This window comes from Balaenoptera physalus (genome assembly GCF_965194825.1).
Source record: "Balaenoptera physalus genome assembly, chromosome: 15".
Lineage (NCBI taxonomy): Eukaryota > Metazoa > Chordata > Mammalia > Artiodactyla > Balaenopteridae > Balaenoptera > Balaenoptera physalus.
The window spans coordinates 72,232,044-72,256,663 of NC_138894.1; the positions used below are offsets into that span (position 1 = coordinate 72,232,044).

A 24,620-nucleotide genomic window follows, 5' to 3' on the forward strand; every position below is an offset into this window, starting at 1 on the left:
GGAAGCGGCTCAGTGACAGTCCCGGGAGATGCAGCACCACCGCCAGTCACCATCCGGGGCCAGGGGGCAAGCCGAGCGCATTAGCCGGAAGTGAGGTCAGGCGCCGGCACGCACGCGGGACGTCGGCCGCCCGCCCGGAGGGGCCAAGCTCAGAGGGAGGCTGGCGAGGGAGGCTGGCGAAGGAGGGGGAGAGGGAGAGAGAGAGGCGGGACCCGGGGCGGGATGCGGAGGCGGGCGGGCGGAGCATGCGCGGGAGGGCTAGCGCGTGCCACGCGCCTCTGGTCCCGCCAGCTACGCGTCCGCAACGTCCCAGTTTTTTTTCGAGCCCGGGGAGTGGCCGCAGCCTGCGCCCCGCCCAGCTCCGCTGCTCCGGGCCGTGGCGGGGTGGGTGGGTGCGTGAAGAGTGGGGGGTTGGGACGTGTATTTCCGCTAGGCGAGGACGCCGGCCGGTGCGACCTGGCCGAGACGCCTTGAGGCCTGTTGCTGCGGTTCCAGCTGCGCCCGGACCGTTCCCAGCAGCGCGGTGCAGCGGTTTGGCTATGGCCCAAAGGAGACCTCAGGTCTGGGCCTCGGCTCAGCAGTTTGAAAAACGTCTAGTCTGGATTTGGAGAAACCGAGCGACTTCCCCAAGCCCACGCGTATTACGTTGCCCACCGTCCCATCCCCAAATCTTTCTGTTGAACAGAAGTGCCAGATACGAGGTGCTGGAAGCATATAGTTAAGCTTAGTTTCTTTATCCACATTCTAAACGCAAGACTTGTTAATCGGTGTGTATGGGTGTTGTGGGACTGCAGTTAAGTAAATTTACAAATCCCCCTCTGGAGCATAACAATGCTTTTTTAACTTTTTATTTCAAAATAATTATTATTCAGTTAGTTGCAAATATAGTACAGACTTCTGTGGTCTGTCACCCCAAAACCCGTAAACTCTAACTGTGAGAAAAACATTGGACAAAGCCAAACTGAAGGTCATTCTATAAAATACCTGACCAATACTCCTCAAAGATAGAGAGGTCCTACTTACCCAGAGTCCCCTAACAGTTACATAATTGTAGTACAATATCAAAAGCAGTGATTTGACATACGATGTGTGTATAATTCTATGTCATTTTATCATGTGTAGATTCATGCAGCACAATCAAGGACTATTCTGTGTATTTGGGGAACATTTATCTCGGAAAGCCTAATTTCCTCTTCCTTAAAACCTAATCAAAGTGCTACTGGGAGGCTTGAGAATTATTTGTTAAATGTGTAGAATAGGATCTGACATATAGTAGGTGCTCAATAAAAGTTATGAATGTTAATTACCTTCTCACATTCCTGCAGACGTCCTTCAGGAAATCTTCATGAATTATCCCAAGTACATCTTAAACCTGTTTATTCATATGCAAAGTTGTATTTATATAATCTATATATTCATTCCATTTTAGAATGGCGAATATGCCATTTTTAATCTGATGTTGGGAGGTAACATATAATAAACTGGGAAAAATACCCAAGTATTAAAGTCTAAATGAATATCTGATATTGAGTCACTGTGGCTTCATTTATCTGTGAACTTGGGCAAGTCGCTTATACATTCTGAAAATGTTCCATCAAGAGTCAAATGGAGATGATCAAATTATTTCCCCTACTTTGGCTTGTTATGAGTCTTTGTGAAAGTACTTGTAAACTGTAAAAAATGGAAACACTGGGAGGTTAAATGGCTTGTCCAAGGTCTCACAGCTTGTGAGGAGGGGTATAATAGCAAGCTAGAGTTTGAACTCAGGCAGTTTGACTCTAAAACCCATACTCCAAACTTAAGCCTCCTGCTCAAAACTTCAGTGTCTTGAGGTAAATAAAGGAGTGCAAATGATCAAATCTAAATGTAACTGGAGGTATCCTTCCAAAACAGTTTTTTAAGTCAGAGGACTCAAGCTGAAACTATAAAAACTGCCATTTCAAAGATTTTCTCTCTCAAGACCCATTTGGGCCAAACTTTTCCATTAATCTGAAAGGTTGCCCTGAATAGGCCTTTAATACAAATCAAGCCCCCCATCTTGTTGGTAGGGAAAACAAACTAGTAACCTGAACACTAAATTTAAACTTAGTGTACTTTAATGTGCTATATTGAAAAGAATAAAAGGCATAGTTTTTTCTGTTAGACTGTGTTACATTTTTTCATTGGAACAAAAAAATATACATAATTCTTTCTGTGAATTTAGATTTCTTTCACCTGTAAATTAGCTTTCTCCAAAGCTCATTACCCAGAAGATGTCCTGAAATACAACACTTTCATAATCAAAAAATTTTGAGAAAGAAGTCCCTCTATATAGCTCCTCTTGGGAGATTTATCATACATATTAGCATATCAATACTGTTTAACCTCCTTTTATCAACATTTCACAAACTCATATAACCATAGAACCCTGTAAAACCAGTGTTGCAAAGAGCAATCTTTAGTGTAACTTGCTGCTTGTTTTTGTGAGTGTGTATTTTTGTTTGAGCACTGGCTGAGACCTCCAGACTGTAGTGAAGTATTTCAGGACCCAGGGTAAGATTCTTGGAACTGATCATGAAAATGAAATTATGCAAGACTGGGTGAAGTTTAGCATCAGCTGTGTTGTTAATGTCTTTCTGCTTGAGGAGTTGAGAGCAAATACTCCTGACATTGAAAATGTACTGATTTTCATGGCTATTCTATTTTGAAGCGGTGGCCTTTTGAGGGCCTTCAGCCCAACCATTTTGGGCATAGGAGGTGATCACCTAAAGGAAGTAGAAATTCCCACAGACAATCATTCTGGAAAGAGAAATTTGCTGGAATCAGACATGTGGACTCAAAAAACAGGCCTTATTGATACAGAAAAAGCATTTTGATAAAAATCCAACATCCTATTTGTAGTGAGGTGGATGAACCTAGAGACTGTCATACAGAGTGAAGTAAGTCAGAAAGAGAAAAACAAATACCGTATGCTAACACATATGTAGGGAATCTAAAAAAAAAATGGTTCTGAAGAACCTAGGGGCAGGACAGGAATAAAGAGGCAAACATAGAGAATGGACTTGAGGACACGGGGAGGGGGAAGGGTAAGCTGGCATGAAGTGAGAGAGTGGCATGGACATATATACACTACCAAATGTAAAATCGATAGCTAGTGGGAAGCAGCCACATAGCACAGGGAGATCAGCTCGGTGCTTTGTGACCACCTAGAGGGGTGGGATAGGGAGGGTGGGAGGAAGAAGGAAGAGGGAGGGGATATGGGGGTATATGTATATGTATAGCTGATTCACTTTGTTATACAGCAGAAACTAACACCATTGTAAAGCAATTATACTCCAATAAATGTGTTAAAAAAAATCAAACATCCATTACAAGGAAAAAAAAAAGCCTTTCAGCAAACTAGAGGGAAATTTCCCCAACTTGGAAAAAAAAAAAGCATCCACAAAAAACCTACAGCTAACACCATACTTAACAGTAAAAGACTGACTGCTTTCCCTCTAAAATCACGGACAAGTCAAGAACATCCACTCTCATCAGTCCTTTTAACACAGTACTGGAAGTTCTGGAACTTAATGGAAGTCACTGCAACAAGGCAAAAAAAAAAGAAATAAAAGGCATAGAAAGAGAGCAGAGTTTCTCACCCCCTCCTGCCCCTCTCTTTCCCTTGTGCAGTCACTGGTGATGGGGAACCAGCCTGTAGTAGGAGGAATAGAGGCGAGGTCTAAAAGAGACAAGCTTCCCCAGAACTGCAAGATGATGATTGGCAGAGGAGTAAGCAGGGGCTCTAGCTGAGTGGAGGCCTGTCCGGAGCCACATAGGAACAGAGAGAGAGGTAAAACTGATGCTTGAGCTTACAGAGCAAACACTATACCTGAAGATTCCCCGGTAAGTACTAGGGGGAGTCTGAATGGTTGCCTGAGGTCATGCCATAGGAGCTACAATTGGGGCACATTTATAACATACTCCAGTAAAACCCACAATACACACACGCACACACACACACACACACACACACACACACACACTTAAGCTATATACAAAATTGCATAAAACAAATGCTTGATATAGTAAGGGAATCTGAATTTAGGGAAGGAAAAAAACTTTGATGACAATAAAGAAATCTTTAAACTTAAAAAAGAAAAAAAAATTAGAAATCAACAGCCTAATACCCAATTAATTAACTTCTCTGCTGAAGTTTACAGGGAGATTTGCTTTGTCCCAAAGCAGAATACAATGAAGTTCTAATGATTTCTAACGGAAAGGCTGATCTCCTAGAAATCCTTTCTATCTGGCCTGATATTGACAGTCAGTATATGTATCACTAAAATTTATTCTAAGGACAAAAAGCACAATGAGATACCACTTCACATTCATTAGGATGGCTACTATAAAAAACAAAACAAAACAAAAGAGAACAAAAAACAAAAAAACACAGAAAATAAGTGTTGGCAAGGATGTGTAGAAATTGAAACTCTTATGCACTATTGGTGGGAATGTAAAATGGTGCAGCTGCTGTGGAAAACAGTATGGGTGTTCATCCGAGAATTACAATATGATTCAGCAATTCCGCTTTTGGGTACATACTGAAAAGAACTGAAAGCAGGATCTCAAAGACATTTGTACATCCATGTTCACAGCAGTATTATTCCCAATAGCTAAAGTACAGCAGGAACCCAAAGTCTCCATCAATGACAGATGACTGTATAAGAAAAATGTGAGATATATATCTATATCTATATATGGATATTATTCAGACTTAGAAAGCAAGGAAATTCTGAGTCATGCCACTACACAGATGAAACTTGAAGCCATGATGCTCAGTGAAATAAGGCAATCACATAAAGACAAATACTGTATGATTCCACTTACATGAGGTACTTAGAGTAGTTAAATTCTTAGAGACAGATAGTGGAATGGTGGTTGCAGAGGCTAAAGGGAGGAGGGAATGGGGAGCTGTTTAATGGGTACAGAGTCTTAGTCATGCTAGATGAAGAGCTCTGTGGATTAATGGTGGTGATGGTAGCACAATAATATGAATGTACTTAATGCTTCTGAACTGTGAACTTAAAAATGATTAAGATGGTACCACTACGCACCTATTAGAATGGCTAAAAAATTTTAAACTGACAATAACAAGTGCTGATAAGGATGTGGAGCAACAGGAACTCTCATTCATTGCTAGTAAGAATACAAAATGGTAAAACCACTTTGAAAGACAGTTTGGTAGTTTTCTATAAAGCTAAACATAGTTTAACCATATGAGCCAGCAATCACACTCCTAGGTATTCACCCAACTGAGTTGAAAACTTATGTCCACACAAAACCTGTACACAAATATTTACAGTAGCTTTATTCATAGTCACCAAAACTTGGAAGCAACTAAGATGCCCTTCAATAGATGCATGGATAAGCAATCTGTGGTACATCTGTACAGTGGATTGTCATTCAGTGATAAAAAGGAATATACGATCAAGCTATGAAAGACATGGAGGAACCATAAGTGCCTAAGGCTAAGTGAAAGAAGGCAAACTGAAAAGGCTACCTACTGTATGATTCCAACCATACAACATTATTGAAAAGGAAGAAGTGTGGAGACAGTAAAAAGATCAGTGGTTGCCAGTGGTTAGTAGGAAGGGAGGAGCAATGAATAGGTGGAGGATGGGATTTTTAGGGCAGTGAAACAATTTTGTGTGATTCTATAATGACAGATACATGACATTATGCATTTGTCAAACCCCACAGAATTGTACAACACAAAGAGGGAACTTTAATGTAAACTATGGGCTTTGGTTAATAATTATGTAGCAGTATTTGTTTATTTACTATAACAAATATGCCATATTGATGCAAGATGTTAATAATAGGAGAACTGAGTACAGGGGAGCAGTTATATGGGAATTCTCTGTACTGTCTGCTCAGTTTTTCTGTAAATCTAAAACTGTTCTAGAAAACTAAAGTTTATTAATTTTTAAAAATGGTCAGAATGGTAAGTTTTATGTTATATGTATTGTACCACAATTTTTTTAATAAAAAATTTACTGTCAGGAGGAAACAGAAGCACAGTCCACATTTGTTTCTCATCGCTGGGAAGGGATAAGAGTCTCCCCAGTTATTCCAGATTCAGTTTCGTTTCACATCAGTGGTATCCTAGTGTCCTGGAAAGAGGCCAGAGCTAGGGCTGTTACAGGATGTGTATATTTGGGATGTGAATATCATGATTTCTAGGAGGGAAATGCAGTCACAGGGAACAATAGCACGCTAGCTCCAAATATTGGGTTAGTGCCAAAGATCAGTCTTCATGATGTTAATACATATCTAGAGGGTACTGTTTTTTAAAAATTACTCTCTGTAGTGATTTGCATAAGCTTACTAGATTGGTGTGAGGTTTTCTGTACTTCAAAAATTGGAGGTAATCATCTTTAAATGTGCCAGTGTTTCTTGCTGTCCTTCTTCTACATGTTTTTACTGTTTTTCTCACTTCTGCTATCTTCATAGTTTGCTTGCCCTTCCTATGAAAAATGTCATACAGTGTAAAGATGAGAAATCAAACAAATTATCTCACATACATGATGCAGTGTTTGGGAGATGTACTGATATGTGCAATTTACTTTGAAATGCATTAAAAAAGATAGATTGGGGATGGATGAATAGAGGAATGGATTGAAGTGGATAGATGTGGGATAAAGCAAGGATAGTAAAATGTTAATGGTGGAATCTTTTTCACTATGTTTACTATGAAAATTCTATCAACTCTCCTGTATGTTTGAAACTTTTCATAATAAAATATTTTTTAAACTACTTACCAGAATGAAAAAATAAAATTAATCACTTGTAATCCCCCTCCAAAAGAATTCTTTTCCAGTGGAGTTTTGTCACTAGTGACTAAGAGCAAGCTGCTAAAGCTTCCTAACTCAGTCACCTCCTGTGTGAAATTATAAAGCTGGACAAAATCAGCAGTTCCCAAAAGTCATTTTATGTGTTGGCGGCACCAGAGTCATTCTGGAGCCCCACCCTAAACCTATAAAATTAGACTCTCACAGAATCCATATTTTTTAGACAAGTGTCTCATGGGGTACCAACCTGGTTGGTTAGTACCAACCAGGTTTAGAAACCTTTGGACTACAGAGTCTTTTCCCATTCTGAAGTGGGTACCTGTTTATACTAAACCCTTACTAGGAACACATGTTCTTAAATTTTTTAAGGTCCAGGGATCTTATTAAAATATAGATTCTGCGGGTGGGGATCTTAGATTCTGCATTTAACAAGTTCCGGCTCTGAGGCCAATGCCGGTGATGCCTCGACCATATTTTGAGAATCAAAGAGCTAGAAGATCAGAAACAAGAGACAGGGGAACCCCCTATTTTTTCATAGGTTCAATTCTTCTTTTTGGCCAAACCACACTCACAGGAAGTGAAGCATGTTGAACATCTTCCATTTTCTGAATTTGATATAGAATAATCATATGGAAAAGCCTAGTGCCTTTTTGGTGTGAGCAGTCATTATTTCTGGAGAAAAGCTCAATGTGGCATTTAACTGAAAGTTTTGGATACCTGATCCACTTACCTTAGACACTTTCAGGCAACGATACAAAAGTTCACCAGGCTGTTCTGGATTAAGGATAGACATCTTCAGGAGCCACAGATATAATAAGGGTAAGCATAAGATTGCAGCCTGAGATTAAAGGAAAAGTCATGGACTGAAAAAACAAACCAAAAAATAGTGGGAACTCACTGGAAGTTGACTAAAGTACCTGTAAAGTTCATTTGCTTTCCTCCTTGCTTTCATATGCTACCTGACTTACCTTTCTAATAATATTTTGTGAACAATTATTGAGAATTTATTATGGTCCAGTCACTGTGTTAGGTATTTATTAAGCACTTACTACAACCTCGCCACTAGTGATAAAGATGAACGAAACAATAGAACAAAGACACAGGTGTCGGAATTCCCTGGCGGTCCAGTGGTTAGGACTCGGCGCTTTCACTGCTGGGGCCCAGGTTCAGTCTCTGGTCAGGGAGCTAAGATCCTGCAAGCCACAGAGCATGGCCAAAAAAAAAAAAAAACATATATCATTGCTGCTCCTTGGGGATTACAATTAAGTGAGCTAAAAGACATTAAGTCATCATCAAAAAAATATGTGATTACAAATGTGATAAGTGTATGAAGGAAAAACTTATAGTGCTATGAAAAAGTGACTAGAGCGTGAAATCAGGCTTTTCAACAAACATGGAAGTCAAGCTGACATCTAAATCCTGAAGAGGAAATACCAGTCGAAGAGGAAAGTATTTAGGAGTATTTTGGAAAAGAGAATCTTCTGGGCTGTATGAAGGCCCTGGGGCATTTGGCTTTTTCCCACCAGTGTAGCTGGAGCTGAATAGGCCGTGGGAAGAATGGCACAGATGAAGTTCAAGAGGAAGGCAGGGGCCAGCTTATGTCAGAGCTGGTAGGTGTGGGCCACAATAAGAATTTGGGGCTTTATATTAAGTGCAAAGGAAAGCCATTTAACAGTGGAGTGACAGGATCTGATTTACCTTTAAAGAGACCACTCTGACTGCTATGTAAAGAGTAAATTTAAAGGTAACAAGCAGGGGGTATTCCCTGGTGGCCCAGTGGTTAGGACTCCACACTTGCACTTTCTCTGCCAAGGGCCTGGGGTTCAATCCCTGGTCCAGGAACTAAGATCCCACAAGCCAGGCTCAACCAGGAAGCAGCACTCACCTTGGGTAAGGCAAAAGGGTAAAGCACTCACGTTGGATGCGAAATTTAAAGAGCTGCCAAAACACTCACTGATCCAGATTAGTCATACTTTAAAAGCAATATTTTAAAAAATAAAATCTACCAACTATGGCATACAGTCCAGCTCCCTGTTTTTGTAAATAAGTTTCTCTTGGAACCAGGGCTGAGATCAGCTTAAGAAAATACAACAGGATTGTGCAAGTGCAGATCCTGTCTTTACTAAAAATTTTGATGCTTTTCCACCATATTTTTTGCATTTATTTTGATTTTTAAAAAAACTTCATTAAAATATGATTTATCACTGAGGTTTTTGACACCCCCATAAGTTTTGCACCTCAGGTGAGTGCCTCACTTGCCTCACCCTACAAGAGTAGAAATAGGAAGACCAATGAGGAGATCATTCACCTATTCATTCAGATTTCACATAAAAAGTCCAAATTGATGGTTTTGCTTAAAAGAATCAGATCTGTCTACCCTGAACCTGTTCTCCCATATGGCAATGGTTCCAACTCAGTAGGTCTATTGTGGGACAAGGAAGTTCCCCTAGAGGCCTGAGGGGCTCCTGTGATTGAGAATTACTACTCAGAGGGACAGAGTGAGGGACACCTGGGAAAGCCAGAACTAGCGCAAGATCCTCTGACCCAATCTGTCCTCTCATTACACTGTTTCCTTTGAGCATTAATATCAAATTAATAAAATTGTACCTTTCAAGATAAACAACAAGGATTTACTGCATAGCACAAGGAATTATATTCAGTATCTTGTAGTAACCTACAATGGAAAAGAATTGGAAAAAAAAAAAAATATATATATATATATATATATATATATCTGAACCCCATGATGTGACATACTACTGGGAAGGACATCACTTTGAAGTTTCTTGCTAAAAATGCATACCTTCAATCTAATCATGAGAAAAATATCAGGCAGATCCAAACTAAGGGACGTTCTACAAAAGAACTGTACTCTTCACAATTTTAGTACTCTCCAAAAGTTTCAAGGTCATGAGGACAAGGAAAGACTGAGGAACTGTCACAGGCTGGAGGAGATTTAAGGAGACACGATGACAAGATGCAATGTGGGATCCTGGACTGGGTCCTGGAACAGAAAATAGATACTGATGGAAAAGCTGATGGAATCCAAATAAAGTCTGTCATTTAGTTAATAGTATTGTACTGATGTTAATTTCCTGGTTTTGATAAATGTACTATGGTTATGCAAGATGTTAACATTAGGGAAAACTGGGTGATAGGTACTCAGGAACTCTCTGTATTATTTTTGCAACTTTAGCGTGTCTAAATTACTTCAAAATAAAAAGGTAACACACACACACACACACACACACACACACACCCCTTAAAGGCTGCTTTAGATTGATTGAGGCCCTCTGGAATGGACTGAGAGGCAAAGAGAGAGCCAAACTGCTTTGCTCAAGAAATTCATCGGACTTTGGGGAGTGACACTAGAGGACAGGGGAGAATGTCAAAAAGGAGACAAGTCCCCAACTACAAGGCTCTTTGTGGGGAGGCAGTCATGAGGAGGGAGTGGCTGAGGGACTTTTAAGAACAGCATCCAAGCTGAGGCTCTTTGTTGGGCCATAATGGGCTACCACGTCCCCCTTGAGTAAAAGTGTGCTCCGTGAAGGCTTGTGGTTGTACTTTGGGGACTGAATGAGTCAGGAGGATGCACAGCTGTAACACAGGACAACAAAGGGACAACACTGTGTGGGAGGTAAAATGGCAGAGAAAAAAAAAGTCAGCAGAAGCAAGAACCCAAAGACAGTCAAATAGGAAATATGTGGGTACCATAAGAATTTCCAGAGGTTTTGAAGGAATACTGGATTTCCCAGGATATTGTGCTTCTGGACTATTTTACTTAAAGCTTATTTTATTTTACACTTTGTCTTTAAAAATTCATTCCCTCTCCCTCTCCCTCTTCCTTAACCATCCCACCTTCCCCACCTCCTTCTGTCTTCTGTTTGCCTGGCTTTTCCTCCTCTTCCACTAACAGTTAACCACCATTATTAGTTTTGTAAGTACCATTCTAGAAATTTTAAATATTTATTTATTATTGAATATGAGTATATGTTGTCTTTCTTTTTACTGTTATACAATTAGAAGCATACTATACATAGTTATCTGTACCTTGCTTCTTTTCTTCAGGATGTTTCTAGAAAATCTTTCCATATCAGTTCATAAACAGCTTCCTCATTCTTCTATACAACTAACAGTAAGCCATTGATTCTATGCATCATAATGTTTTTAACCAGACCCTCTTGCTAGATATTATGGTGATTCTAGTGAAATTGCTAGGTGAAATGTACATGTATTATTTATCTTGATAGATACTGCTAAACTGTCCCACAAAAGGGAATTTTACTTAACTAATTTTATTTAATTTTAAAGGACCAGTTGATCATAGTAAATTGGAGTCTTAAGGGACAAACATGCAAGTAAAACCTGGTTTTCACAAGGTCCTAATGAAAGTCCTAGAGGATCTACCATAGGGTGACCCAAACCTAAGCACATTAGGGCTACCCTCCTCTGCAGAACTGTCTCAGTGCTTCCGGGTCTTCCTCATCATTTCTAGTCCATGTTCTTCATTAAATAATGAAAATACCAGCAATTCCACATCTAGGAATGTCTTATGGATATGCCTGCAGACTTGTGAAGCGGCATGTGTACAAGATTACTTCTCAAAGCATTATTTGTAATAGCAAAAGAAGCAAGCAATCAATGCATCCATCAGTAGGGGACTGGTTAAATAAATAATGGTTAAAAATCATACAATGGAACACTAGGTATCTGTAAATAAGAATGGAGAGGCTCTTTTTGTGGTGATATAGCATAATCTCCAAGATCTATTGGGAAATGAAAAAAATACAGTGCAGACCAAGGTGTATAAAGGCCACCACTGTGGGAGGGACGAATACGATACACATATATGCTTGTATTTGCATTAAATATCTCTGGAAGCATACATACGATTGTTTACTTCTAAGGAGAATAACTGAGTAGCTGAGGGACAGCCTTGTGAACCTTTCAAATGTTGAACCATATGGATGCAATATCTATTCACAAAATAAAATTAAACTGTCAAATAATCTTTTAAAATTTATTTTATTAAATAAATAAATATTAAATAAAATTTTATTTATTTATTTATTTATTTATTTATTTTTGGCTGCGTTGGGTCTTTGTTGCTGTGCGCGGGCTTTCTCTAGTTGCGGCAAGCGGGGCCTACTCTTTGTTGCAGTGCGCAGGCTTCTCATTGCGGTGGCTTCTCTTGTTGCGGAGCATGGGCTCTAGGTGCACGGGCTTCAGGAGTTGTGGCATGCAGGCTCAGTAGTTGTGGCTCGCGGGCTCTAGAGCACAGGCTCAGTACTTGTGGCACACGGGCTTAGTTGCTCTGCGACATGTGGGATCTTCCCGGACCACGGCTCGAACCTGTGTCCCCTGCATTGGCAGGCGGATTCTTATCTACTGTGCCACTAGGGAAGTCCCACAAATAATTTTTTGGAAAGGAGAAAAGATTGACCAATAAGGCCATAGTGATTGTAAACACCATAGAGAAATGTTTGAGCTTACATTCAGCACCCCTGCACAGCACCTGGCCTCTAGCTGACACCCTGAGTGGTCCTTCCTGTTTCTGCTCAGTGTACTTCCTTGCACCTTAAAGTTGATGTGTCATTTTAGTGGATAATGTGGATTGGTTCACTCAGCCTGCATTGTACCCTCCTCCAGGGTACCTCCCCGGACTGGAGAGGCTAGAACACTAAAATCTACGGTCTGGCTCCTTTGCAGGTACAGCTCTGGATGTGAATTAGCTTCCACCAATTCAACACATTCGAGTGAGATTTGGAAGGCAAAAGTGAGGTAGACGCTATTTTCCTGTTCCTCTTGTGTATTTTCTTGCTTCAGGTGAGGTCACGGGAAAGTGGGGTTTTCTTTTTTTACAGTAGCAACTTCGGTGTTCCTTCTATAGCTTCCTGGGGTTTAGGGTGCAGTTACTGTGGCAATAGGAGTCATGTTGGATTCCTGAACCCTGGAATGTATACGTGATGTTGAGGTCTTGTATTCGACAATTCAAAGTAGTGGCCTCAGAAGGCGGTTCCCTGGTGAGTCAGTTTGGTATTGTTTTAGGACTCATTACTGAAGTCCCAGCCTAGAACCTGCTCCTTCAGCCCTTTCAAAGATTTTCTAAGCACATAAATCTGCATAATAAATCCCTTCATGCTTAAAATGCTTCCAATGGTTTCTGTTTCCTGCGCTGAACCCTAGCTGGTACAATCAATAAGATTTCAGAGAATAATAATATACTGAAATGTTCTGCCCAGATTCAGAGAATAATAATATACTGAAATGTTCTGCCCAGACCTTCACGTTCCAATCCAGGTTTTCTAATTACCCCCACTCCAGGGTCCTTCACTGTGATTCCAACCTTGACCCCATACTGATAAGATATACAGAGCTCAAAATCAGTAGCCATCTGACTTTGCTACTTATCCTGATCCGACATTTGTTCCAAGTTTCTCACCATTTGGCATAATCTCCCCTCTGGAGCTGAGATTCTACACTTGTGACTCAGTTTCTGATTTTTGCCTAACACCCTGGAAGCTGAGTTCCTAAATAGATGGTTAGAACACTGTCTGGATCCCTGATCCCTGCAAGCACTTCAGGCTGGAGACCAACTCGAAGAGACGGGACTCAACCAGCATGGCTGTACAGGTGGTTAAAATACTGAAACAGCCACTCTCCTGGATACCCCAGTGCTTCCTCACACTTCCCCTCCCACCTGGGGGCCACATGGACCCTCCCTACAATGCATCCACTAAAGATTAATGCTCTATCCAGCAGAGTCCTCAAGGCACGGGTTCCAGAGCCATGGTCAGGCTCAATTCTGATTAGTCCTTGACTGTTCCCTATTGGTGGTCAAATACTTGAGGAGCATTTCTGTATGCAGGTCTGTAGTGTCTTTGCTGATTGGGTGACCTCTTTACCTCTATTATTTATTTGCAGCTAGGAAACTTGCCTCCTATTTATTCCATGAATCTTTACTGTTCCATCTCTTGGTTTTAGATTCTAGTTTCCACTGATGTCCAAGACTTTTATATTATCCATTATATCTTCTGACAGATCTCTTAACTAGCTCATGTCTTACTGTAGAAAAGACTCCTGGGATTATGGATCCCTTTTAAAAGCCTCAATCTTTACCTGCCTTTAGTCCCAGCTTCCTGAATCCATCCTGTTCTAAACTATATTTACAAGAAAAAATTAACATTCTAAGAAACAGTATTTTAAAAACACTTTAAACATTAAAATATGCTTAAATTCTTTAGGCTAAACAAAATTTTATCTCATGACCATTATTAAAAAATAAAATCTGTGGTTATTATTTAGGTCTTCTCTTTATATAGTGACAATAATTGTGTCCACACACTTAAATTGAGTTAATCTATATTATTGGAAAATACTGTTAAAATCAAGACAGTCTGACAAAATTAGTCAAACTCACACTCGATTTGGCAAATTTTATGTTGCAAAATACATATTAGGTTTTTCCATATTATTTAGATTATTTCACCAAACAGAGAACCAATGATTGCACCATACAGAGAACCAATGATTGCTCCAAGTTATAGAATTCATAATACACCTACCTTTTAAAGAAGGATATTTGTGCTTCTCTTGTAGGGAATCTAAGAAAGAAGTTGGAAGGTAAGTTCAAAAGAAAGAACATTTAAAGTAGAAGAAATTCAAATGGGTGCATATCACTTATTTTTTTCAGAAAGGAGAACCAAGGAAATGTCCTAAATTAGAAAACAAGAAATCCTTGTGAAAATCTATTGATGTATGCCAGCAAAACAAGGGCAAAAATCAAGAACAATGAAGACATGGGATACAAGAAGACAGCAACCAACCAAAAGTCCAGTGAAGAACAATGCCAAGATGTGGCAGAGCTGGAAACAACCTGTCTCCATAGGACGTAAGTCAGTGGGCCCCAAGGAGCATGTATTCAAGAATGAGAACAGAATGCCTTTCATGCTGTAGATGGATAAAGGAGGTACATAGTTCCTCTTTCAGTAGGGAAAAAGAAAGGCAATTAAAATTTGTAGGAAAAACAAAAATTCACAAGAAAGCCACAGTGCAGATATGAAGCAAACTAAAATGTGGCTTGATTTGAACAGTTGATGGGATTTAAGGAAAGGGACATTCTCTTAGGTGGCAGAGGGGTCAAAAAGTGGACTCATGAAGGAGGAAATGTCCTGGCATAGCACCTGCCGCTGCACTGAGTAATATTTACATAGTGATAATAAAGCAAATGTTGCTTACTGCCGTTCAAAGTTTAGAATCAGTTATAGACAAAACACTGCATATTTATTTATAGCTACAGAACAGAGTGTAGTTGTCATTAACCCTGATGTCATAAAATTAAAAGACAGAAAGCAAAAGTGAAGCTGACAGAGGTTGGGTGAAAGAACAGGAGGAGAAAAGGAAAGGAGGGTGTGATAATGGCTTCATCTTACAGGGGAGACAAAGCTATTATAAAAAAAAAGCTGATGAGGGACTTCCCTGGTGGTCCAGTGGCTAAGACTCCATGCTCCCAATGCATGGGGCCCAGGTTCGATCCCTGGCCGGGGAACTAGATCCCACATGCCGCAACTAAGAAGTTCGCATGCCGCAACTAAAGATCCAGCGTGCCACAACTAAGAGATCCTGCCTGCCGCAACTAAGACCTGACACAGCTAAATAAATAAATAAATATATATATATATATATATATATATATATATATATTTTTTTTTTTTTTTTTTAAAGCTGATGGGGACTTCCCTGGTGGTGCTGTGGTTAAGAATCCACCTGCCAATGCAGGGAACACGGGTTCGAGCCCTGGTCTGGGAAGATCCCACATGCTGCAGAGCAACTAAGCCCGTGTGCCACAGCTACCAAGCCCGGGCTCTAGAGCCCATAAGCCACAACTACTGAGCCCATACGCTGCAACTACTGAAGCCTGCACGCTCTAGGGCCCACATGCTGCAACTACTGATCCCACGTGCTGCAATTACTGAAGCCTGCGTGCCTACAGCCTGTGCTCTGCAACAAAAGAAGCCACCACAATGAGAAGCCCACGCACCGCAACGAAGAGTAGCCCCCACTCACCACAACTAGCGAAAGCCTGCGCAGCAACGAAGACCTAACGCAGACAAAAAAAAAAAAAAAAAAAAAGCTGATGAACAGGAAATAGGAGTTTATCTTAAGTTATAAAGACTTCCAATAGAATAAAGTTATATTAAAGATAATATAACTACTAAAAATGGAGAGAAGGGAGAGTAGCTTAAGTAAAGTCCCTACCTTTCAAAGGTAGGAATAAATGTCTACAATTGATACATCAAGAAGTATTAACATAGGAATATTATTCAGAGTTATAAAGATGACTACCTGGAAAACAAAACGAGTTGCCCCAGAGAAGCAGAACTGGGATGAATGGAGAAGGAATGGCAGGGGGGCTGTGGCATTTCAAGTCCCCTGGACTGGCTAATTTTTCTTTACTAAATAGCGTTAGAGATTTGCACAGCGTGTGAACCCTTGCAGGGCTGAATTCTTATCCATGTTTTTAATATCATTTGAACTTTTTTTGTTTTTAATGAGATTTCCTAATCAATATCTTCATTACATTTAAAATTCTTTCATAATACGAGAAGCTACACAAATTGGTTCTCTTTCAATCTCTAAAGAATATTGGCTTTTCTACAATTTCCTATAACCTAGTTTATGTATAATCGTGTATAGAAATCTCTCCTTTGCTATTTTATGAGATAAGGGTGGGATATTTATGAAGCAGGTGTAATGAAGTTCTGATCTAGTTTTAGTGCCTACAAAAATGAAGGGAAAACCATAAAAATACTCATAGAATAGATTGAGTAAACAAATATATATCAAGTACATATTACCTACCAGGCACAAGGCTAGCTCATAATATCCTATATCAAGACAGGACTGGAAGCATTATTCCATCCCTAGTAGCACTTTATCTGAAATTTTAGAAAACGTGTTCATTTAGTGCAGGATTTCTCAACCTTGGCACAATTGACACGTTGGACCACGTAATTCTTTGTTGTTGAAGGTCTGTCCTGTGCCTCACAGGATATTTAGCGGCATCCCTGGTTTCTACCACTAGATGCCAGTAATATGCCCTCCCCTCTCCCCCACTCCCAGCAGTGACAACCAAAACTGTCCCCAGACTTTGTACCTGGTTGAGAATCATTGGGTGTGATCGTATTTTCAAAGATCTAAAATTTATTTAATTTTAGAGATACTATTACTGTGCCAACATTGCTTATTTCTTTTGTGATGAATTTGTCTTGCATACCGATGAACGTTCGATTTGAGAAATATAAGCCACAGTGGCCTCCGATTCTTAGATGAGATAAATGGAATCTTTTAGCACTGCAGTTGAGCGGCATTTTCAACTAACTTATGAATAGCAGAACAAATATGATTCGCTATTTTTAGCTTAGGGAGTCTATCTTAAACCATACATGGCTGGTAAAAATGTGAAATCTAAGCTTTTAGGATTTCTCTTGAGTTAACCAGATGGCATGCTTATGATCTGCCTACAAAATCTTTCCATTCTTTTCAAATAAAAAGCTATTTTTCACTTTCCACTTTAAGATCATATGCTTTTAGATTCTTTCCAAGTGAGAAAAAAATGTCCAGGCTACATTAGACACTAAAGTAAACCATCACAAGTCCTGAGATTCCTGGGACTTCTTAATTTAGGAAAATGTCACCTACCTTCATGTTCTTTACCCTTACCTTCTTATATCTTCATGTAACCTAAGCTTCTAATCTATCCTTACAGTAACAGCAAACACATGTACATTCCTTATTTGCCAGGCCTCATTCTAAGCTCCTTCACATTTAAATTGTTTTCCACTTTATTGAGGTATAACTGATATACAAAAAACTGCACATATTTAAAGTATACAATTTGATAAGTTTGCACATATGCATACAACTGTGAAACCATCAGCACAATCAAGGCAATAAACATATCTATCAAAATAAAATGTTTTATTTTGACTTAATTTCAGACAGAAAAATTACAAGAACAGTACAAAGAGCTCTTGAACATCTTTCACTCAGATTCACCAGTTGTTAGCCCTTTACTACATTTGCTTCTCCCTCCCCCCGCCGCCCCATGTGTGTGTGTCTATAGTATGTAACTTTTTTCTGAACCATTTAAGTAAGAATAAGTTACATTATGCCATTTTTACCTCTAAATACCTCTGTGTAGTGTTTTTCCTAAAATCAAAGAAATTGACATTATTATGATACTATTATCTAATCTACATTCAGATTTCACCATTTGTCCTAAAAATGTCCTTTAAATCAGAGGAAAATCCAAGATGAATTTGCGCATTCAATTGTCATGGCTCTTTATCATCCTTTAGTCTGGCACAGTTTCTCAGTCTTTCTTTGCAGTAAATGACATTGACATTTTTGACGAGTACAGGCCACTCATGTTGTAGACTGTTCCTCAGTTTGGATTTGTGTGATGGTTCATGATTAGATTCAGGCTATGCCATGTGGCAGGAACACCACAGAAGTGATGGTGAGTTCTTTTCAGTGCTTCAAAAGACATATGATATTGGTTTTTCCAAATATTAGTGATACTGTCTTTGACATTGGTTAAGGTGTTATCAGCCAGGTTTCTCCGTCAAATTATTAGTTTACCCTTTGTAGTTAATAGGTATCTTGTACAGAGATACTTTGAGACTATGTAAATATTCTGTTATCCTCAAACTTTCACCCACTAGTTTTAGCACCCATAATTTTACTATTATGGTTGCCAAATAATGATTTCTAATTTTTCATTACTTCTACATGGCTTTCCTTTTTACTTTAAAAATGAACTTTTTTTTCCTATCTGTCTACCTATGTATCTACCTGTCTGTCTGTCTAGTTCCATCATTGTGGTCCTGCTCTTTACTCAATAGGTTATATTCCTTTGCTTTCATTTTTTATCTTGATGTTCAAATTGTTACAGATTTGGTCAATAGAGCTCCTTCGAACAGGCTTCTGTAATTGACATAGCTCAAAAAGATGTTCCAGGTTCATCTTGTATTTTCTCTGTCCCAGTCCTGGAATCAAGCGTTTCTTCAAGGAGTCTTGGTTCTTTTTAATGGAGAATGGGATTTCAAAGCCAGCATCTGGATGCTGTGTGCTTGCTGCTACTAGGCTCAATGAACAGACAAATGGGAAATAGATGTATTTATAGGCATTTATACCTACGTATTTGTGTGTATATACATACATGCATACATATACATATAAAGGAATACCTCACCTTACTGCGCTTCACAGATACTGCATTTTTTACAAATTCAAAGTCTGTGGCAACCCTGCATCAAGCAAGTCTATCACCGCAGCATTTTTCCAACAGCATCTGTTCATGTCTCTGTGTCACATTTTGGTAATTCTTGCAATATTTCAAACTTTTTCATTATTATTATATTTGTTATGGTGATCTTTGATGTTACTATTGCAAAAAGACTACGATTCGCTGAAGACTCAAATGATGGTTAGCATTTTTTAGCAATAAATTTTTTTTTTGTTTGGCCGTGTTGTGTGGCATGCGGGATCCCCGACCAGGGATTGAACCCATGCCCGCTGCAGTGGAAGCGTGGAGTCTTAACCACTGGACCACCAGGGAAGTCCCAGCAATAAACTATGTATATTGTTTTTTAGACATAATGCTATTGCACACTTAATACACTACAGTATAGTGTAAACATAACTTTTATATGCACTGGAAAACCAAAAAACTAGCGTGACTCTCGTTATTGCAATACTTCCTTTATTGTGGTGGTCTGGAACCGAACCCGCATATCTCCAAGGTATTTCTGTATTAACATTTACTCATCATTACTATCCTATGAAATATCTACCACTTTTACTATTATTTTCATCTTACAATTGAAGAAACTGAGGCACAGAAGACGTTAAATAACTTGCTAAAGGTCTCCCAGCCAAATGATAAGCCTGAGATCGGAACCTGGGCAGTCTGGCTGCAGGCTTACCCTCTTAGTATGACTTTTTTTTTTTAACAACTTTATTGGAATATAATTGCTTTACAATGGTGTGTTAGTTTCTGCTTTATAACAAAGTGAATCAGCTTTATAACAAAGTGAATCAGCTATACATATACATATATCCCCATATCTCCTCCCTCTTGCTTCTCCCTCCCACCCTCCCTATCCCACCCCTCTAGGTGGTCACAAAGCACTGAGCTGATCTCCCTGTGCTATGTGGCTGCTTCCCACTAGCTAGCTATTTTACATTTGGTAGTGTATATATGTCCATGCCACTCTCTCACTTCATCCCAGCTTACCCTTCCCCTTCCCCATGTCCTCAAGTCCATCATCTATGTCTACGTCTTTATTCCTGTCCTTAGCGTGACTATTTAAAGATAAAAGTATTTCCAGGGTTGAGAAGGAAGTTTATCCAATATGATCTAAAATTTTTTATTGAGTTCTTTGACTTTAATGTCATATCCCGTTTTCTACTTGGGGAAGAGGTAGGGAATGTACTGCTACCTGGGAATCAAATCCAAGCGAGACGACACACAATTCCTTCTTCACTCAGAAAACTAAAGGTTTGCAACTGTACCAAACTTGCTATGCCTGGTTCTCTCTTTCTTAAGGCTGAGTCTAGCCCTCTGAGGATTTTCAGGCCGTGGTGGAAACAGGCTTCTGGTGAGCCTGCCCATCTATCCAGCGTATGTGATCAGACTTCACCTCAGGCTAAGCTGAGTCTCCATTTCCTGCTGCTTATTCACACTTCAAAGTACTCAGGCAAAGCAAGAAATTTAGTGTGTTTTTTTAAGTGGAGGATGAATAGGATTGCGGATTTTTTGATAAGGTCAAAGGATATTTATTACTTTAAAAGTAATCAAGAAATACCTCATGGTGGGGTATTGGAAAGTTTTTAATACCTATCCAGAGAGTTCTTGCCTAGCTCATGACTCTGTTGCTCTGAAGGAAGCAAAAATTTTAACAATGACTTGTAAGACAAATTTAATTCTGACCAGGAGGGTAGACTTTGCCATGACACCAGTGTGAATTTATCCCTGGAAGATTTTGTAAGAGCAAAAAGAAGAAGGTTGAATATAAATTAGACATATACCTTATGTCTAATTTTGTGAGTGATATCATGAAAATTTTAAAAATTCATCATGTGACACCAAGGCCAGTGATTCTTGAAGGAAATACGAAGGGATAGGGAAGCTAAATGATATTCTAACAATATAAGCGCCAGTGATTCCACTGAGTAAGAAGGGGGGTGTTTAAAGCAACCAAAGTGCCATGAATGGAGCTCTCAGATGAACTCAGACAAACCCAAAAGATCACGGATGAATAAAAAACATAAGAACTCTAAGGATAGTGTGTTAGGGTAGCCACACTACAAATTATCTCTGTATAGACTTATACATACGTGGAAACTTGATACACTGCAGATTAGTGGGATATGTTGAATAATTTACTAACTGTTGCTTGGACAATTGATTATCTATATGGAAAATAATACAATCCGTTCCTATTTCACACCATAAACAAAAATAACATAAACAATAATACAACCCGTTCATATTTCACACCATAAATAAAAATAATTAACAGGAAGATTAAAGTCCTAAATATGAAAAACAAAAATTTTAAACAAGGGAATGCTGAGGATAGGGAGAATATCCTTATGACTGTAGGATAGAAAAGAGTTGTTTGTTGTTTTTTAAACAAAATTAAAGCATACGTGCAAGAAAATGACATTTGATTATGTTAAAGTTTAAAAATTCTGTACATCCAAAACTTCCATAAACAAAGTGAAAAAACAAGCTGCAGATTGGAACACTATATTTGCAAATGCAAATGAATGACAAGGAATTAGTTTCTTGAGTAAAGAACTCCTACAAATCAATACAAGAAAGACAACCCAATATTGTAAAATACTACTACTACTAATAATAATAATGATGATGATGACATAGGGTATTAACATACACAAGAGTCCTTTACAGAAAAGGAAAGTTGAAGAGCCAACAAATGTATGAAAAGATGCTCCACTTCATTGGTAATCAGTGATGAAAACCATAACGGGTACAATTAGATTGGCAAGTTAAGAATTCTGAGAATGTTAAACACTGGGCAAGATGTGAAGCAAAAGGGAAGTTCTGGTAAAAGAATATGTTGCTGTATCCACTTAGGAGAGCAGTTTGGAAGTTTATATTGAGGTAGAAGATGCACATGCCCTAGGACCTCCTAATTCTACTCCTAGGTAAAATTTCCTTTAGAGAAATGTTACTTGTGTGCACAAGGCACTAAGAGAAAGAATGTTCATAGCTACCTTGTATGTAATACCAAATATCTGGCAACAACCTAAATCCCCCATCCACTGGAGAGTGGGTTAATAACATGTGGTATATTCAGTCAAGTAAATTCTCTACAGCGGTGGAAATGAATAAATTTACAGCTATCTGTATACCCACAGATGAAGCAGAATGCAAAAGAATACATAAAGATTCCACTGACATAAAATTTTTAAAGAAATCCTATATATATTGCTTAAGGACACACATGTGTGCATGCATGAGCATGCACACACACACACACAAATGTAAATTATAATAAAATGCATGGAAACGAAAATCACCAAATTTAGGAGTTGGCATTTTTGTTGGGGTTGGGGGGATGCAAAGTAAGGAAAAAGTGATTATGGAGTACAAACTATTAGTAATGCTTTATTTCTTAAGCTCTTTATTTTTTTTTAACACAGGTGCTGGTTACATTAATCTGCATACTTTTTATGAGTCTGAAATGTTTCATAGTATATTTAAAAGATAAATCACCTTGGTCTTATTTTCCTGACTGTAGGCTCATCATGATACGAACATAGTTCCTCATCATGATAGAGAGGTATTACCCCTTTTCCAATCAAGCCTTTATGTTCTAGAATTTGGGCTCTTCTCCATTGGTGTGTGTGTGTAGGAAGAGGGGAGGGTCTGTTGTGGCTCCTTCGTATTTCAGTGGCTCAGGGAAAATAATTTCTTCTAGGCCTTTGTTGGAAAGGAATTAATCTGGTGCTGAGAATGGAATAGGGATGTGGGAGATACTGGTACTGGGATGGAAAAAGTAGTCTGATTAGAGAAAAAGGAGGGGTCCTGGGAACTGGAAAGGTGATTGGGTTTGGGGGATCTTCTTAAGATGTTTAGACAAGTCTCTCTTATGTGGCCATGTCCAGGGTGGTCAAGGCTGGTATAACTGCAGGGGCCTTGAGAGCAAAGCAGAAGTCTCTGTGCTGTGCCAGCCTGGTCAGTGGGGAGATGGCAGTGAGGGCATCCTGGTGATCCTCAACGAGCAACAGTCTACTAGATAGAGGAGTGCCATCCCCAGCAACAGCATTCTCTAGAAAGAGCAATGCAATGTAAACAATGAACCACACCCCATCCTTGGCATCAGGTAAGGCCAAGGGTTCTTTTAGGAGCCAATGAAGGGGTTAGGAAATCCCATTTCCCACCCATATTGGAAGTTCTTTAGCCAGCCCTGAGGAAGCTCAGGTTAGATTTAATTTACTTTAGAAAAACAGAGAAATGTGATGTTTCTTGTACCTGAATGATTACACATTAATGTCAGAAAGCAGAATAAGCAAAGGCTAGAGACTATTAGGAATAGGTCCAAATCCAAAGAAAAGAGTACATTGTTAGCAGATAATTGGAAGCAAACAGAGCTAGGAGTCTCTTTTTCCCATCTTCTCAAGGGAAAACAATAACCTCCAAACCAATGGGCCAGACCAAAGGTAAAACAAGGAAACTTAGGTTCCCAAATAAGTGTATAACAGAAGCATTAGCTGAACCTATAAGCTGGGTTATCAATGTGACGCAGCTTCCAAGAAAATAAACCCCACAGCGGACTGCACTGACAGACTTAAATGGTCGGACCACCGGAGGGAGAAAAATCCCACTGGATGCCAGTTAGGCCACAGCCAGATTTGAGGAACAGCCAAAAAGTACTCAGAAGTGAGTGAAATTGAGCTTTCAGATAACCATATTCTATGTCAAGCTGTTTACATGTATGCCAACTCACCTACAGAAAACCTTGCATTCCCTATGCTTTAAAAACGTAAGTATAACTCTATTTTATCTTATATAGGTTTCTGAAAATCAATGAGCACTAAAGTATACTTAGAAAAGATTACACAAAAGTTACTTATATAGAATGTCCATGTTTTAAGAGTATGTATAAGGAACAAAAGAAAGTGTATTAGGGTTCTCCAGAGAAACAGAACCAATAAGTGTGTGTGTGTGTGTGTGTGTGTGTGTGTGTGTGTGTATAATATTTTGCTCTTATAAAAAAGATCCCAGAGAGGTTCCTAGTCCTGTCTGCCATGTGAGGATACAATGTGAAGTCTGAACATAAAGAAACAATAGCTGCCAGAGACAAACACTTTAAAAAGCATATCTATGATCCTAAGAAGCCCGTAAGTCTAGGGATATTTACTATAACAGCAAAAAGCTGAATACATCTCAGTGACCTCGGAGAAAGGGTGAAATTATACTTTAAGTTCTACTTAACAATAGCAATAATAAAATCCCTCTACAAATATTTTTGTTTCTTTTAAAATGTGAGGCCTAAACTCTCACTGACACATACATATATAGATGCAAAGAGATTATTATAAGGAAGTAGCTCACAAGATTATAAAGGCTGACAAGTCCCAAGACATGCAGGGTAAGCAGGCAAGCTGAAGGCCCAGAAGAGTCAAAGGTGCAGCTCCAGTCCAAAGGCCAGCAGGCTCAACCCAGAAAGAGTTGAGTCTGAGGCCAGGAAAAAACAGATGTCCCGGCTG

At 39.2% G+C, this 24,620-nt stretch overlaps 1 protein-coding gene across 1 annotated transcript in view; it reads right to left on the reverse strand.

Annotated features, from left to right (window-relative positions):
• BIRC6 (baculoviral IAP repeat containing 6) overlaps positions 1-24,620 on the reverse strand; it is a 268,010-nt gene that overhangs the window by 233,453 nt on the left and 9,937 nt on the right. Inside the window, 1 exon segment of the mRNA XM_082427081.1 lies at positions 2-8,005. Coding sequence (XP_082283207.1) covers positions 2-53 — 52 coding nt within the window. The 5' untranslated portion in view covers positions 54-8,005.